General features: G+C 50.3%; 1 protein-coding gene across 1 annotated transcript in view; it reads left to right on the plus strand.

Annotated features, from left to right (window-relative positions):
* SLC22A4 (solute carrier family 22 member 4) overlaps window positions 1-14,365 on the plus strand; it is a 53,687-nt gene that overhangs the window by 15,418 nt on the left and 23,904 nt on the right. Inside the window, exons 3-4 of the mRNA XM_056124849.1 lie at window positions 6,675-6,778; window positions 8,126-8,280. Of these exons, the coding sequence (XP_055980824.1) occupies window positions 6,675-6,778; window positions 8,126-8,280 (259 nt within the window). The remainder of the gene's footprint in view (window positions 1-6,674; window positions 6,779-8,125; window positions 8,281-14,365) is intronic.

Genomic DNA, 14,365 nt, shown 5'->3' on the forward strand with positions numbered 1-14,365 from the left:
CAAACCAAGTGTGTGTAAAGGCACCACAGCCAAAAGTGTGACTGCTCATCATTGCAACAATAAAATGAGAGGGCAAGGGGAATATATTTTTTAAATTTTTTTTTGGTTATGGTTTTGGTTTTGGGCCACACCTGGCGGTCTCAGAGATCATCCTGCCTCTGCACTCAGGGATCATTCCAGGTTGGCTCCAGGGACTATATACAGTGCCGGGGACCAAACTCAGGTCAACTGTGTGCAAGGCTTTGGTCACCATACTATTCCTCTGGCCCTAGGATACAGGTTTTTTTTTTTAATGCTCTTCTAGTTTTTAGTCGTAAAAATATTCTTATTTCTAAGAATTTTTTTCTCTGCTGCTCAGGTTTAAATATAACTGATTTAGCTTATTCATGCATGTTATTTGTTCTCAGTCATGGTTTTGCTTAGGACAAAGGCTAATAGGAAAAAAAGAGTTAGATAGAGAAAGGGAACTGCCATTTAATGAGGACACCATGTCAGACACTTTATTTACATTTCCTGCCAATGCTCACAAGAACCTCAGGGGAAATATTATGATCACTTCTTTGAAAATGACAAGACAGGCTGATAAAAGCGATTATGTGCCCCAGTGACACACAGCTTGGATCGGCAGAACCCAAGAGAGCATGAACTCTATTCAACATCAGGCTTCCTTCGGAGTTCTCAGGGGCCAAGAAGACAGCTCAATAGGTGGGAGTACATGCCTCACATGTGGGAGACCAGGGTTTGAACCCCAGTTCCATTTGGTCCCCCAAGCACTGAGTTGGGAATAGCCCCTGAGCACTGTCAGGTGTCATTCAAAAACAAACAAATTTCTCTATGCAGGTAAGAGGGAAACACTCATCTTTGTGGTATTTTATGGCTTTGGTAAAGGTCACAACCAGTAGACTTTGTCTACTTGGAAGAGTAGTTGAGGGTGATTTTCAAAGGTCATCATGTTATAACCCACATTTCTTAAACTCATTTTCCATTACTCCTAATTGTTCAACATTCATTCATCAGCAGTTTGTTAAGCAGCCACCAGATTTGTGGTCTTGTGCAAGTGTTAGTTATCTACAATCACTGTAGATGATTCAGGTGTGTTTGGGTTTTAGAATTCTGTTCATCTGGAGGAGGGTCGGGGGGATGGGCGGAGAGTTGCCTCTCTCACTCTCTAGTCAGAGAGTAGAGGCAGAGTGGTCTGAAACAGACCCTGTCCTTCCCAGAACCAGGCTTCATGCCTGCAGAGGGGCACAGCTAACCTGCCCCAAAAATGCCTGACCTTGAGCATTTGTCGACGCAGTGACCATGGTGGCTTCGTGCCCCACACAGAGTCCAGTCTCAGCAGGCACCAAGGACATTCGCATCAATGATTAAGCAATTCCTTTGCCACCCCACTAGAACTTGAGTTGTTCGCTTCAGTGCTCTGTGCCTTTAGTTCCTCATTTGTCAAATGGGCATGGAGAGTTCCTGTCACGTGGCAATGCTGAGATCCTACGGGATAGTGCCAGTTGCCCAGGGAGCAACACACTGCACTCCCCATTCCCACTGTGATCCCTTCCGAGCAGTGTGAGGGCACTCTTGTGTGGCGGAAGTACCCCAGTTTTGGATCACCTGTGACCTGGCTTTTGTTCCCCCCAGAGCTGAAGGCGAAGCAGCTTCATGGGACTCAGTATGCTGTGTTAGGGAAGGTTGACCTAAGACCCTGCCTGTGAGATAGACCCCTCAGGGCATATCTAGCACCCCACTGGGCACAGCTCAGGCAGGTGTTCCCCACATTCCAGTCTCTGTCCCAAGGGTTGGGGGAGGGAGGGGAAGGAATGTTTCATATTTGACCTGAAAGCACAGTTCCAAAGTAATACCAGTCAGTAATTCGGCAGGCCCACTGCCAGTAGCCTCTGAGTTGAACACATGACGCATGTGGGTGGTGTGTAAATGTGTGTATGTGAGCATGTATGTGCATGTAAATGTGTGTATGTGTTTGTGCTTATAAATGAGTGTGTGTGTGTGTGTGTGTGTGTGTGTGTACACACACACACACACATATAGAGATCACAGGATTTACCGCATCAATGAAAAGACTCTCCCACTGGGTCTACCATGTCCCTATTAACAAAGAGAGGTCTCCAGAACCTGGCTACTGTGTCCCCAAGAGACACCCCTCAAGCCCTAGGGATGGGGGTCAGGCAGGGTATCCCACTCCCAACAATAATGCTTGGGGGGCTGGAGCAATAGTATAGTACAGCAGGTAGGGTGCTTACCTTGCATGTGACCAATCTGGGTTCAATCCCCAGCACCCCATATGGAGCCCCACCAGGAGTTATTCCTGAGGGCAGAGGCAGGAGTAAGTCTTGAGTGTCCTCCCAACCCCCATCCCCAAAAGACAGACAAACAAAAACAATGCCGTGGACCAAAGGGTCTCTTCATATTGGCAGTTCACTTACTGGACCCCATTCCTATGAGTTGCCACTGGAATTGTTGTGTGTCCTATTGCAGCCTCCCAAAAGGACAGCATCAGGCACAGGGATTCCCCAAGAGTGGGTCGAGCCTGGAACCCAGCACAGGTTACCCTGAGGTCCAGCTACCTGTGGCTGGAGACAGCAGGTCTCCACAGGGAGCTGGTGTACCAAGGGCCCTGGGGCCATGCGATGCTGCCTTAGCCTGCCTTCAGGGATAGGGTGCTAGAACCATCGCTGCTTAGTTGCCAGTAAGAAAGATGAGGTGCTGGCCCTCACCCTTCCCAGTGCCTCAGCACCCCAGGGTGCCTGTGCCCGCTTCATTCCCCAAAGATGGGGACTCAACACGCCCGGACTGCTTCCCAGCACAACCTGCATTGTCCCACTCTCTTCCCTCCACACACTGCATTGTCCCACTCTCCCCTCCCCCCCCCCCCCCGCCCATTTTGATCAGTTATTGACCCCCTGAACTGCTGGATAACTTCTGCAAGAGGCACAGCGCTGGTTTTCAGCTTGCACTTGAAGCTGGTAGATCTGCAGATGAGCTCACCAGTCCTGCCCACTTCCTGGGCTCACACTGTCTCAGAGTCTGACCACCTTCCTCTATAGCTATTCTCCCTGAAGGCAAGTTCCAACAGGAAAATAGCCACAAAACAAAACAGAAAGCCATCAAGGAGAGCACATTAACCTCAGCTCAAGAGCAGCTGGAGTGGTGAGGACAGTCAGGACTACCCCCAGTCACTCGCTGGCCTTAAGGCTGGGAGCTGCAGCCTGCTGAAGAAACACAGTCCTGGTTTTATTAGTTTATTTATATATATTTTGGGTTTGATTTTTGGTTTTGGAGCCACACTCGTCAGTGCCCCGGTTAACTCCTAGCTCTGCTCTCAGGGATCACTCCTGGCTGGCTCAGGGGACCGTACAGGATGCCAGGGTCAAATCCAGCTGGCAGCATACAAATCAAATGCGCTACCTGCTGTCCTATCACTCTGGCCCTGTTTGTTTTGTTTTAGGACCACACTTGGCAGTGTTCAGGAACTACTCCATACTGTGATTGGGCGTTGGGGGGCGGGGGGTTATCCTTGACGGTGCTCAGGAGACCATGCTGTGCTTGGTTCAGACCCGGGTCTCCTACATGCAAAGCATGTGCTCCAGTTCACTGAGCTCTCTGCCAGAAGGACAACTTTGGACCAGATAATCTTGAAGATCATAGCAAAACTTTTTTTTTTTGGAGGTTCTGGGGACTAAATTTAGGGCTTCGCACATGCATGACAAGTACCCTACCACTGAATTCCACCCCCACCCTATTGTTGCAGAGTGTAGGATGGGCTATAATCAACATATTTTGTCTGGTTTTTGGAGGTCATGTGCAAAGCAGGTCATGGATGAGGCTGATGTGAGTGGGTTGCTGGCTATCAGTTTATGTATTGTGACTTCAGACAGACACTCACCTCAGAGTCTTAGTTTACTTTTCTGCAAAATGGGTTGCATTCTACAAGTGTTTTGGACCTCATTTGCTCCGTGTTTGGGGTCCAGTCCCATCTCTTTCCTGACATTCTCGGGTCAGTGATTTTTCAAAATGAGTGATCAGTCATTTAGCCCATGTCCTCCTATCCCTTCTACCTATGTGTGGCTGGCAGGACGTGATTGTGCATATGATTTTAAAGGATTTTACACCCTTTCCCCTCAAGTCCATTAAGGGGTCCTCATTGTAACAACCCTTCTCTCGGTTTGATCTCAATTGGCCCATGGGTAGTCTGTCAGGAGTTCCTGGCCCTTGCTGTTTTCCTTCTGTGGAGCTGGGCTTGGGTGGCCTGCCTGCAATGGCATTGTAGCCACCACCCCAGACAGCTTCAGACAGCTTGCTATTGTCTCCCGGGTGGGCATGTTCTCTAGGACACGATCCTCAGAATTACACGTGACCCTGTTGTGGAGTGACTTCTCCTAGGTCTTCATCACAGATCACAGATCATCCTGTTATTCGTCGATTGCCTCGAGCAGGCCCCAGTAACGTCTCCTTCATCCTAGCCCTGAGATTATATTCAAGGCTCTTTAGGAGAATGAGACCCATCATTGTTACCGGTATTTGGCATATTGGGTACGCCACGGGGAGTTTGCCAGACTCTGCCGTGTGTGCAGGCTAGGTCTTCATACTCAGAAAAATCAAGTCTCTGTGGGTATGCTTAACCATCTGTGTATTTTGATTCTGCTGGGACTGATCGGTTAGGGTACTCGGGCATCCAGGCATTGGCCAAGCACATGTGCGTTCCCCCCTCCCCCCCACACACACACAGAGTTCCACAGCCTTAGGCTTGTCTCTGTAAAATCTCCCCTCCTCTGAAATTTTGTGTTTATACTAATTCCCTCAGCTTTTTTGTTCTGTTTGTTTTGGAACCAGACCTAAAGTTGCCTCTGAGTTATTCCTGGCTTAGTGTTTGGATGTTACTCCCATGGTGTTTGGGGGATCATGAGATGCCAGAGATCAAACCTGGGGTTCCCATATGCAAAGCTTGCCCTCAGCCATTCGAGCTGCCTTCCCCAAGCCTCCCCTAGTGTTTTGACATTTTCCTCTTGGATGAGTCCTTGTAAACACCTCTCTGGTGCAGAATAAAATATGACATCAATGTGTGGGTTCAGAGGGCAAGATGATGTTTTTGCAAATGGAAGCCCTGGGTTTGTTTCTTGGCATCTCATGTTTCCCTGAGTACAAGCAGGAGTGGACCCCCAAGAACCAAGCCAGGAATAGCCCCTGAGCACAGCCAAGTGCCCCTCTCCTTGAAAAAACAACCTGTGAGTTCAGGAAACAAAGCAGTAGGAAAGTTAGGTAGGGTACTTGTAGCCTTGCACATGGTCAGCCTGGGTCCCAGTACCTCATATGGTCCCCTAAGCACTTTCAGGAGTGATGTCTGAGTGCAGAGTCAGGAGTAAGCCCTGAGCACAGCTGGGTGTGACCCCAAAATCAAAACCATAACAAAACAATATGTGATTCATTTTAGGATCTATTTTAGGACTTGGTGTGGATTAAGGAGTTTCTGAGTCTCCTTGTGAAGCCACTGAAGCAGCAGCACCACTGAGCTGCAGGCAAGGGCTCTGTCCTCTCGGTTAGACCATCTTTCATTTATTTATTACTTTGGATTGCGGGGAGGTGTCTCCCCATGGAGTGCTCAAGAGCCTGCCAGGATGGCCAGTGAGTTTCTCAGGCTGTTAATGCTGTGCTGTTTGGACCTAGAGGTGCCTGGAGCCCAGCAGGGTACACCCAACAACGCTCAGGGGGTCAGGCCATGCCAAGGATCAAACTCCAGGCTGGGCACATGCCAGTCATGTGCTCCAGCCCTTTGGGCAATAGCATGTACACAGCAAACCCTGACCCACCACCCCTAATACTTGGTACTTGCTAATTTTGTAAAGAAATGAAAACTCATTGACTATGCTTGAAAATGTTTGCAATCTTCCTTGAAACTTTTAGCAAATTGATGTAAGAGCTGTCAACTGAAACTCAGCTGAAATCCTCCTTAATGGCTCCACCAGCAGGGACTTGTTGGCGCTGAGAGTCCACGGGCCCCAGGGAATGGGAGGAGCCCCTCTGGGAGACGTGTGGAGGAGAGATAAGAAGCAGGGGCAGGGGTGGCTGGGCCCCAGAACCCTGGATCTGGATCAAGCATGGCCTGGGGTGTGACTAGGAAGCTCAGAAAGTACAATCAAGACTCCTGAGTCTATCTGTACTTGTTTTGTGTTTTGGGGACCACACCTGGCACTTACCATGCCAGAGCTTACTCCTGGCTCTGCACTCAGGAATTACCTAGGCTCAAGGGACCATATGGATTGCTGGGGATTGAACCCCTTTGACCATGTGCAAAGCAAGCACCCCACCTACTGTTTTATCACTCTGGTCCCCACCTGTACTTTTCAACAAGGCCAAGAGAATTTTCGCCCTAAGTCAAGTACCCAGACCCTCTGGATTGCCCAGTCCCCCAGCTCCCACTCCTGTCTTCGAGGTTTGGGGGCTGCTGGTGGGAGTAATCACCAGCCACCCCCCATTTCCTTCCCGGGGTGATGGAAACAGGGCCAGAACCACCTCCCTTTCAGAAGAAAGCTGGTTCCCGCAATGGCAGTGTTCAGAACCTTCCCCAAGGCTGGGAGGACTGTCGCGTTGGCACCAAGACCACCAATGGGCTGGGAGCAGCCTCTCTGCGTACTGGGCTCACACCTGCGTCTGGTCTCTTGCAGTGGAATCTGGTGTGTGAGGAGAACTGGAAGACACCCCTGACCACGTCCCTATTCTTTGTGGGCGTGCTCCTCGGCTCCTTTGTGTCTGGGCAGCTGTCGGACAGGTAAGGAGGAGGGGGGCAGGGCCCTGGTCAATTCACTGCATGTGTTGGGGTTGGTCTGCATTTAGGGATTTCTCCCAGAGAAAGGTATGGAGCCACGGAATGCCTGTTCTCACATGCCTTACTCAACCCCCCTTGCTAGAATGTACTTTGGAGCAGAGCTCCCAGTTTGTTTTGTCTTTTTATAAGAAAAGGTAGTTTTTATTTCATTTTTAAAATTTATTTTGTTATTGTTATTGTTTTAGAGCTTACAATCTAGAGGGAACAAAATTAATGGATGCAGAGAATTGTTCGCTGACCCTTGAATGTTTGAAGTAGGGCTAGATTAGGAAGAGGGAATACTAAATGACAGATTCGGGGAAGGCTTTAGAGCTGGGGTCTAACACCCAGAGGCCTGAGTTCTGGAGGCTCTTCTGCTAGGAACTGTGTTTTACTCTGCCCATCAGCCATCCTCAGAACTTGAACTTAAATCTCCAACAGCACTAACCTGACTGCTGCCTGAGGCTCCAAACTCACTGCACAGAGCCTTGCAGTTTTGGTTGCAGAATTTCACCCAGGACACTTTATTTTATTATTTTGGTTTGGGAACTACACCCCACAAAGCTCAGGACTCACTCCTGTTTCTGCTCACAGGTCACTCCTAACAGTGCTCAGGGGACAATATGTGGTATCAGAGGTCAAACTGGCACTGCAAGGCAAAGCCTTAACCCTTTTGCTATCTCTCTGGCTCCTACCTGGGACTTTTTTTTTCTTTTGGGGCCACACCCAGCAATGCTCAGTGGTTACTCCTGCCTCTGCACTCAGAAATTACTCCTGGCAGTGCTCAGGGGACCATGTGGGATGCTGGGGATTGAACCCAGGTCAGCCACATGCAAAGCATATGCCCTCCCCGCTGGACTATCGCTCTGACCCCAGACATTTTTTTTAAACCCTAATATTCAAGCTGCATTGCAGTCATGGGGCTGGCACCAGTAGCTTTGGAAATTCACTGGATGCAGCAAGGTTGAAGGCCCCTGCACGAAGGGACAGGTATGAGTCAAAGGGATTTCCCTTTTGCCTCTTCTGTAGTCTGCACTACTCCCGATTCCCACAGACACAGTGGCAGCTCTCACCCTGATCCTGTGTCAGCTGCGCAGTCTGGACTAGAGGGTGAAGGTCTCAGAAATGACCTCCTGGGCAGAGAGATCAGGGAGGACCCTGGCAGGATGTAATGGGGGAAAAAAAACAGCTGTCACAGTCAGTCAAGGCTGCAGCGGTGCCTGGAGCAGGGCAGACCCGCCTCCCTGTTGTGGCCCACAGTGACCCATCCTGTGGCTCAGTCCATGGTGTGTGCCGTGCTCTCCCCCACAGGTTTGGCAGGAAGAACGTTCTCTTCGCAACCATGGCTGTGCAGACTGGCTTCAGCTTCCTGCAGATTTTCTCCGTCAACTGGGAGATGTTCACAGTGCTGTTTGTGATCGTTGGCATGGGCCAGATCTCCAACTACGTGGTGGCCTTCATCCTCGGTAGGAATGGACTTCTCACTGCCAGGGCACCTCCTTCTGACCTGTGAGAGGCCCAGGAAGAGAGAGAGAGAGAGAGAGAGAGAGAGAGAGAGAGAGAGAGAGAGAGAGAGAGAGAGAGAGAGTGTGCGCGCACGCGTGCGCACAGGGAGAGATAGGAGGTACTTAAGAGAGCCTCTGGGAGCTATTACTCAGTCTGGAAAAAGTGTCTCCCATCCTTGTGCTATGCTTCCAAAACATGGTTGGCTTTGGATGTATGCACGGCAGGGTTGTCATCCCAGTACTTTGGCCCTCACAGGGAGCAGCTCTGTGCCAGGCCCTGAACAATGGTGGTGCGTCAGAGCAGAGCTGGTCAGAGCCACACAGGAACTTAGTCATTTTTGGAGTACTGGGACTTAGGAGAGGCACTAATGAGATTGTGGAGATCTGGGACAAAACGGTGTTCCTGGCAGCCGGGCATAGTCCACAAAGGGATATGGAATTTTGGGTAGATGGGGTGGCTGGTACACTGCACAGTAAGTGAAATGTACCTGTGTCTGCGCGCCATCCTAGGGCAGATAGGGCCTCACCCCATTCCTGAACCACCCCAGGAGCGTATCAGCTTCACACAGGCCCTGCCCCTCTGCACTGATAATGTGTGTCCTGCCTCCTGGCTGGTATTCTGCCTCTGGGGTCTCAGGCCACATGGGGTGGGGAATCATGGCTGCTCAGAGCCAGAAGGAGATCCCCAGGGCCCTCAGTGTTTTGTTTTTTTTTTTTTTAAAAAACACAAGGAGCGCCTTGCAGGCTCATAGGAGCAAGAGTCCCCCTCATGCTCTCTGAGCAGCTGACAGGCTGGAGGCGCCTCTAGAATAAGGGTTGCCGACTCCCCAGTCTCTGGCGCAGCGGGAGATCCTTGGTGTATTATGTGCTCACGGTTTGCCCCTGTGGGCACAGCAGGGGAAGAGGTACCTTTCATGTGAATCTAGTGATTCTTTGTTATCTGGGACCTCCAAAGCAGTGCGTGAGGACCCAAGGTCGCTTCCAGTGACACTTTGTCCAGCTATGCTGGCCTAAGACTTCAGTGCTTGGGCCTGGCAATGCCATATTGCTCTGCCCAGCAGTGCTAGGGTCACGGGCCAAGCCAGGCAGTGCTGGGGAGAGGTAAGATGTGGCACTATTATTCTCATGTTTGAAACACCCCAGAGTTCATATTCCTTTGAGGGGACCTGTCCTCACTCTGAAAAACACAGTGTGCCACTCTGCTTGGCTAGAGGCAAACTAGAGGCAAACCTCCTCGCAAACAGAGGAACTGTCCTGAGGCCTGCAGAGCCTGGTGGGGGCACTCATAGCCCCCCGGGATTGGGTCAGGGTGAAGTGCTGTGTTCTGATGGGAAACCAGGAGGAAGTGTGCCCCCATTTCTTGTGAATGGCCAGTATTGAGATAGGTATTTCTGGGGGGTGCCCATGCCCCTCTCCTGGGTGAGGGAATGAGGATATGAGAGCTCCCTCGCCCTGCCCCCTTCCCACATGAAAGCCCTGCCCAGTTGGCCCTGAAGCTGCAGTGGGTGCCCCACCCTGCTCTCAGAGAGAACAGAGAGGGCCCAGGGCAAACCAGATCAGAGGGTGGGGCGGGGCACACAGGCTTCCCCCCGGTGGGACTCTGGGAGCTTCCCTGAGCCTCTGTGTTCGGGAGTATTCAGCAGGAAACCGCTGACTTTTGTATCTTGCTGTAAAACTCTGTTAGGGTCTCAGATCTGAGCATTTGAACTTGTTATTGAAACCTGGTGGGGAGGATTGGAACAGCCGCGGTGGACTCTGCCTGCCTGGCCACACCAAAGCAGCGCCCTCTGGTGTTGTAAAGTGGAAATACTCGAAATGGGGGGAGAGGGGGCGGCGGGCCAAAAGCAAGCATGGGGTCTGGCCCGAAACCTTCTTCTGGACCTTTGCTTTTACCATAAGGGCTGGCGACAAAGAGCCGCAGTTTTCAGTCTTCATGTTCATTTAGGAAGCAGAATTATGCCTGCTCTCAAAGCAGGCCAGATAGCAATCCTTCCTGACTCTGTACTTAAAAATACGTTTTGAGGTTGCCGTGCAGTAACAGAGAAAGAGGAACAGTGCCACCCTCAGGGAACATAAAGTGGGTACATCTGGATGTGTGGAACCTGCCGGAAAGAGGCTGGTTTAGAGGAAACCCTCAGAACCAGGGACCCTGACCCCGTCTGGACCCTAGAACTCTTTCACTCTATCTTACCATATCCCCAAAGGACCCTTATTCCCTATCCACAGCCTCTTAGGAAAAATGCCGGCAGCATCACCCCACCTCATAGTCCCGCATAACCAGCTGTTTGAATTTACTCTGCTCGGCTGCCTTCTCCTCTCCTACTGCCCCACTGATTCAGCATCTTCTCTGTCCTCCCTGCCCTGCCTCCACAAACCTTCATGCATGCAGATCTCTGTTCTGTCTCCTGTGTAGGTGGTTCTTCCTTTCTGTCAGGGTTGGCGTGGGGCATCTTCCTTTAGAACCTGCCTAGGCTGGAGAGATCGTACGGCTGGTAGACGCCTGCCATGCATGTGGCCAACCCGGGTTCCTGACACTCCATATGGTCCCCTGAGCACTGCCAGGAGTGATCCCTGAACACTGCCAGGGTCCCCCCATCAAAAAAAAAAAAACAAATAACTGAGATCTAATCATCACCACTAAGCAGCCTTAATCAGTTACATATTTGAAAACTGTTTACAAAGCGACACATTTTACATGTCTTTTAAAGTATATCACTCTTTTAAAGTATTTAATTGATCATTAATATATTCACAAAATTGTGCTTCAACTTTGAACATTTTTTATCACCCTCAAAGAAACCTTGTATCACTAGCAGTCTGTCCTGGCCTGCCACCCCTCCCCCTGGACATGTCTACTGAGGAGGTGGGACAGACACAGTGACTGGCCCGGGGGTGGGGGGGGGAGGTTCTGCATATATGCAAAGTGAGGAAAGGTTACTTTTGACTAAGATAATCTGTGAAGGTTATCAGAGAGAGACCCTAAGCAGGGGAGAGGAAAAGAATTGAGAGCATTTTTCAAGGAGCAGAGAGATTCTGCTATCTTGCCTCAGATCCCTTGGTCAAAGGCATTGTGCTTTTCACCAATCCCCTGACCTCTAGCACATCCCACCTATTTGACTCGGATGAAAGGGTCAACTCTTGCTGAGCAGTGATCACCTGCCAGACTTTCTACCAGGCACTCAGCAGACATGACCACAGTCTTCTCATCATGAATCCAACCAGTAGGACTTTCCAAATTGCTCTCACAGCACACGAGTGCCAGGGAGCCCAGGATCCACTAAGTCCAGCCTTGGTTCTTGAACTCAAGTTCTGCTGTAGGCATCTGCTGGTCACTCTTGGAGGAGTAGTGAATTCCTGGGGTCCCACAGAAGCATCATGATAGACGTGGAAGTGACTGGTCGAATTGAGGTTGTGGTGACATCGAAGCCCCTTTGAAACTCAGCCAGATAAAGAGCAACTGGGCTTTGCCCCAGGAACAAAAACCTCGGGTATAGAGAAGCTAGGATGTGGGGTCCAGAGGGAGGGATGATGGGGGCTGTCCCCAGTCAGCAAAGCTCGAAGTCTCCACTGTCACCTGTCTGCTGCCAGCTGCGACAGCTGCATACTCAGCAGCATATGCTAGATTAAGGGCTCCCCACATGAGGCTGGGGTAAGGGGCGGGGGTGGGGGGCTCTTGTTAATCCAAAGATGGGCCCAGGAAGGGACAGATCCTCTGTGGAAGTAGGGGTGGCCTTACCCCCCACCCCCATCCTACACATGAGGATCTTGTTGAAGAACTGTTTCCTCCAGCCAAGGCTTTGGCCCCAGGTGATTATTTTTCTGGAAGGCATTTATCCATAGGTGGGGTCTCAGGCTCTAGTCCTGGCCACCCCCATTTATATGTATATGAATTTAGGCAATTTGTTTCCATTCTTTAAGTCACATTTAATTTTGTGTGGAAAGTCATAATAGTTCTTACATTAGCATGATGGAGATTCAGAGCAATAATATATGTAAATAGTAGCTTGGGACCTGGCTCAAAGTGCCTTTAAGACCAACAGGTAGTGAAGAAAGTGATGATGATGATGATCAGGAAGGGTCATGGGCTAAGGCATCCAGTGGGAAACTGCACTCATGGGGAAGGATTCAGGCTAGTGCCATCCAACTGACTCTGCACGAAGATGCAGAGAGAGATGGAAGCTGGATCTGCTCATCCCCACAGGCTCTCTGCAAAGTAAGGACCACTCTGTTCTGGTCTGAAACTCACATTTAGAGACAAGAGTAGTGGTGTGGCCCATTCCGTGTAACCTCCCTCTCTCTATTGTCAGAGTCCTGGAAGGAAGTGCCCGTGGCCTTCCCATCCTACAAGCATCACACTTGGTCCTGTCTACTTTCTCTTTTTCAGAATCAAATTATCTGTTGCTTCTCTTCTGATTCTTCCTAGGAACAAAGCATACTCTACCCATCCCCATCTTATGAAAATTCCAGATGGAGTGTTTAGAAATCATGGCCTAGTGAGTCTTCCCTGGGAGGCCTCGGAAGATTAATGAGGGAAGAAAAGATCTGGAAATTACACTCATAATCCTCAAAAAAATCAGGCCCTATCCTTTGGGATCAGTGGCAGAGAAATACAGAAGGTGATAGTCTAGTATATATTCTTGAGTGCTAGAGTTGCCATGCAGAACTGGATCTTCCTTTCAGCATGGTTTTAAGAAACTTCTGTTAAGAGGGTACCACAGAGGCACAGCCCTCAGTGATGCTGAGAGAGATGGGTAGGGGCCCAGCAGGCAATGAGGATAGAAGAGGAGCCAAAGTCAGAATTTTGCACCTTGTCTGGAATTAGCCCTTAGCATCTAATGTGACTGAGAAAATTTTTCTTGAAAGCCAGGCTTGAAGAATTTTGCCATCATCATTTTGTTGGAGGTTTCGTTTGTGTTTTGGTTTGGGGGCCACAGCTGGCTGTGTTCAGGGTTTACTTCTGGCTCTATGCTTAGGGATCACTCCTGCCAGTGCTCAGGGAACCATTTTGGGTGCTGGGGATTGAACCCCAATCGGCCTCGTGTAAAGCAAGTGCCCCACCCACCATACTATCTCTCTGGTAGTATGTTTAGAAATCATGTTTAGAAATCATCGCCTAATGGGTCTTGGTTTTGCATTTTCTGATGCTACTGTGCCGTGGTGGGCAGATCTCAGCTCCGAAGTGGCTGTGCAACCACTGGCTAGCTCTGTGCCCTTGCTCTAGGCAGCCGGAACCCCATGTCCAAAGAATAGAACTAGTTCTCAGAGTCCCAGTCCAGAACCAAGAGCTGGGGTAGGGAGGCAGGGGGAACAACATCTCTGGGGGAACTAGAGTCCATCAGAATAGCAGGAGCTGACAGCCACGAGCCACCTGCTGTGTCCTTTCCAAAAGCAGGACAGTGCTGTGCAGTCTCAGGCCTGTGGTATGCTGGGACACTGGGGCAGCTCTGGGGCCACCTCCGACCAGGACAGCGGGTGTTGCTTTCTTGGGCTTTCAGGGTCTGTGTCTACCTGGGGCTAATCTTTGGGTGCAACGTGGATGTGGGGAGCCTACTCTAAGGACCCTTAAGATACCCTAAGAACCCAGGGAGCCAGCTGGATTCTCTGTATCCTTTCTCAGGGCTCTGGAGTGGCCGAGAGTACTCTTAACATGTCTCAGATATGTGGACTCTTGTGTTTCTCGATGAACCACACCTGTTTATGGACAGTGAAGACCCATGGGGAAGGCTTAAGGCACCCCACACAGTCCCCTAGAAAGTCCCTTTCCCTTGGACCCTAGGATACCCTCTCTGTGCTTAACGTGTGGTTTTCCTTGAGAAATGAGGCTTCTCCTGAGGGGTGATTGCTCAGGGCTGGGCATGATATTTCTGGAACAAGAGATGGCCTTGCAGGAGCTGGAGCCACAGTACAGTGGATAGGGTGCTTTCCTTGCAGGTGGCCTACCGTGGTTTCATACATGGTATTCCATATGGTCCCCTGAGCCATATGGAATATGGAATAATTTCTGAGGGCAGAGCCAGGAGTTACCCTGAGTATCACTGGGTGTGGA

Source organism: Sorex fumeus, unplaced genomic scaffold (assembly GCF_029834395.1).
Source record: "Sorex fumeus unplaced genomic scaffold, SorFum_2.1 ptg000051l, whole genome shotgun sequence".
Lineage (NCBI taxonomy): Eukaryota > Metazoa > Chordata > Mammalia > Eulipotyphla > Soricidae > Sorex > Sorex fumeus.